Genomic DNA, 3,350 nt, shown 5'->3' with positions numbered 1-3,350 from the left:
AGGAGATCAAGCCTAAGATGTGCACTCAGTTGTAAGATGAGAAGCCAAGAACAGTGGCTGCCCCACAGGATGGTAGTGAGCTCCTATTCAGACTCAGCACTTAGCAAAGACAATGTGTGGGTCCCGATGTCATGAAGGGCACAGCCATGGAGATAATAGAGGGGCAGGACTGCAGCCCTAGGCTGCCCCACTGCAGAGCACACCCTCACTGTTTTACAAATGAGGAAACAATGGGGGAAGGGGGGTCAAGGAAGAGCACCCTGTTTGATGAGCCCCAGTCCAGGGTCCACCTCACAAAACATTAAACTTCCACTTTCCTTGACACTCAAGTGTTGACTCAAGAGGCCCCTCAGCCTCTGGACAACCTGATCCAAGCTCTGGGCATGGCCTGTGTGGACAGGACTACCAGTCTGAATTGCTATGGCACCTTGGCTGGAGCCATCTTGCAGTTAGAATCTCTAACCATTCCAAACCTTCTAATTACCAGATACTTGAAAACCAGAGTGGCCGTAGGGGACTAGGAGTCAATAACTGGAGATCCTTCTCTGCTGTGATTGACGCAGGCCTTTTAGCAGCTTTACATATATTTCTTCCTTTTTCTAAAACTGGGGTTTCCAGCACAGGTTGGCCTCTGACTCCTAACGACCACCATGAACTGCTGATCCTGCTGCCTCTACCTCCTGAATGCTGGCATCATGCCACCAGGCCCAGTTGACGTGGTGTTTCTTAAGACCCCAGGGTCTCCTGCATGCTAGGCAAGCATTCTATCAGCCATTTCTCTATGTCCAGCCCTTTACTGAGATGTCGCATTGTTCTTTGCTACCAACTTGGTCATTACACTGGAAGACTTGTATCCAAACTTTTTCTATATGCACCAATGCAAGAATTTATTGAGTTTACACAAAACAAACAAAAAATGACAGTTGTAGGAAATAGTGTTTTAGTTAGAAGCAGAAAAGGCACCAAAATAGGAACATGGGTGACTTATTCATTCCCTCTCTCTTTCATTCAAATTTCTCCCCTTCTCCTTCTAGATAGATACAAACATGTTACAACTGACCCCCAGCTTTACACCCAGCTCCCCCCAAAAAAAGAATTCCAGAGAAAGAGGAAAAAGCCAGAGCTTCACCGAAGGGAACTGATGTTTTCCAGATGGCCTGACCTCAGTCATTGAAGTCTCTATCACTGCCCTTCGTCCCAATGTCCAAATGACATTTTCCCAGTCCAACAGCAGATGAAGTCTTTTTTTTTTGCTCTAAGGTGCTCCAGGAATTATGGTGTGGACTGATGGCTACAGGTTCTGAGGTGTTACTAGGCTAAGAAGACTTCTTCATTTTTGACACACACACACACACACACACACACACACACACACACACACACACACACACAAATGGAGATTCCAGCCTGGTTTAAACCATGGAGTTAATGATCATTTCCGTTGGAAACAGAAAACAAAAATAAAAAAGGAAGAAGCAAACAAAATAGGAGCATGGGTCCTTGGCTCATTGTCCGTGCAGAGATGGGACATTCTGCTTCAGCTCATGAGGCCTGGGAGGAGTTGATGCCCGTCTCAGCCGGAGGCGTTCTCTGTCAAGGGGGTGGGAGCAGGTGGGAAACCGGCAGGAAAAGAGATGCAGGAAGTGAAAGTGGCTGCAATCCACTTTGCCTGAGACACAACAGAGCCCAGAGGAAGCTGGGAAACAGAGAAAGACACCCAAGGCCTGGGTAGGATTCTCACCACAGTGAGCGTAGCCATTGTCCAGCAAAGCTTGCAGCCCAGGAGCCTCATGGGCACCTGGCTAGAGCAGCCTCTGGTGCAGCCTCACTTGGACACGAGCATGTGGACAAACTCCTCATAGTTCACTTGGCCATCACCGTCTGTGTCTGCTGCCCGGATCATTTCCTCCACCTCCTCATCACTCAGCTTCTCCCCGAGCCTGGTCATCACGTGCCTCAGCTCAGCAGCGCTGACATAGCCATTGCCATCCTTGTCGAACACCCGGAAGGCCTCCCGGATCTCCTCCTCGCTGTCAGTGTCTTTCATCTTCCTGGACATCATGCTCAGGAACTCGGGGAAGTCCACGGTGCCATTTCCATCCTTGTCGATTTCATTCACCATGCCCTGGAGCTCAGCCTCCGTGGGGTTCTGACCCAGGGACCGCATGACCGTGCCCAGTTCCTGGGTGGTGATGCAGCCATCCCCATCCTTGTCAAAGAGAGAGAAGGCCTCCTTGAACTCGGCGATTTGCTCCTCAGTCAGCTGGTTGGCCATGCTGGCAGGTCTTGGGTGATGTGGCAGAGGTGGCCAGGCTGGTCTCTGCTCCCAAGCACTGTGGGCTGGGCTCCTCTCCCCAGATTTGTAAGGACAGGTGGAGACTTCAAGGGGCGGCTGTCTGTCTGGCTTTCTAGCCCTGGCTTGACTGGCTGGAGCTTAAGAACGAGCAGGGTCCTCCCCCCGTCATTGGTCTGGCAGGATTGGGCCGCCAGCCACAGACACCCCCGCCCCTGTGGTTGCCTGAAGGCCAGGTCCTGTTTAGACAAGAGTCCAAGAGCAGCAACCAGGCTGGCCTGCTAATTGAGCTAATGCCAGCCCTTGTGTGTGAAAGGCAGCTTTCCTCTTCAAACACCGTCAGGGCCGGCAGCAGCCACGGCAACACCTCCATCCAGGTGTAGGGAAAACCTTTTTGAAAACCAGACCTGGTCTTCTGCCTTGTGTTACCCATTTCCTTTTGTTTTCTCAATATCCCCCCCCCCAATCTTCTACTTGCCTCTCAATAAAATAACTATTTCTTCCATGGAGCTGAAGTTTTCTGTACACGAAAAGTAGAAATTGCCTGTATGTTCCTTGTCTTTGATTTCCAAACCTGATGATTTCCTTGGGTTTTCAGACAGGAATGATGTTTTTGTTTTTTGTTTTGTTTTTCCTTTTTCTTCATGTAAAAGCAGAGTTCTCTTGTCTTTGGGAATGAATGTCATGGATGGAGAAGAATTTCCTCCAATGTGTTTATTTCCTCACTCACAGCTATTTACCAAGTCCCTTGTGTGTGCAGATGCTGTTGGAGGGTAAGAATACCGGTTGAATACAGCATGGGGTCCTGGTCTCCCTCAAGTTCATGTTCAAACTGTGACTGGGTTGTCAAGAGAACTAACAGATTAGCCAAAACAAGGTCAAGGAAATGAAAGGCAGTGATAGAAAGGATGGGAGGTAGTGGTGGTTTGTGGTCAAGGACAACTCTTCTGCAGAAAGACTCTTGGAAGTGACCTAGGGAAGGGGAGCATACGGTGGGACCGAGAGAAGGAAAGGCAGTCAGTCTGACTGCGGTCTAGTGAATGAAGGGGAGGCAGGC

General features: G+C 49.7%; 1 protein-coding gene across 1 annotated transcript; it reads right to left on the bottom strand.

Annotated features, from left to right (window-relative positions):
* Window positions 1-917: 917 nt before the first annotated feature.
* Calml3 (calmodulin like 3) lies at window positions 918-2,462 on the bottom strand. Its single transcript, XM_028892296.2, has one exon. It carries the CDS (start codon window positions 2,273-2,275, stop codon window positions 1,826-1,828), a length of 450 nt encoding a protein of 149 aa, XP_028748129.1. The 5' UTR covers window positions 2,276-2,462; the 3' UTR covers window positions 918-1,825.
* Window positions 2,463-3,350: the final 888 nt, after the last annotated feature.

This window comes from Peromyscus leucopus, chromosome 5 (assembly GCF_004664715.2).
Source record: "Peromyscus leucopus breed LL Stock chromosome 5, UCI_PerLeu_2.1, whole genome shotgun sequence".
Lineage (NCBI taxonomy): Eukaryota > Metazoa > Chordata > Mammalia > Rodentia > Cricetidae > Peromyscus > Peromyscus leucopus.
This window is presented reverse-complemented; position numbering and strand designations above follow the sequence as displayed.

Coding starts and splice junctions, on each gene's coding strand:
- Calml3 (XM_028892296.2), bottom strand. CDS start 2,275: ATGGCCAACCAGCTGACTGAGGAGCAAATCGCCGAGTTCAAGGAGGCC.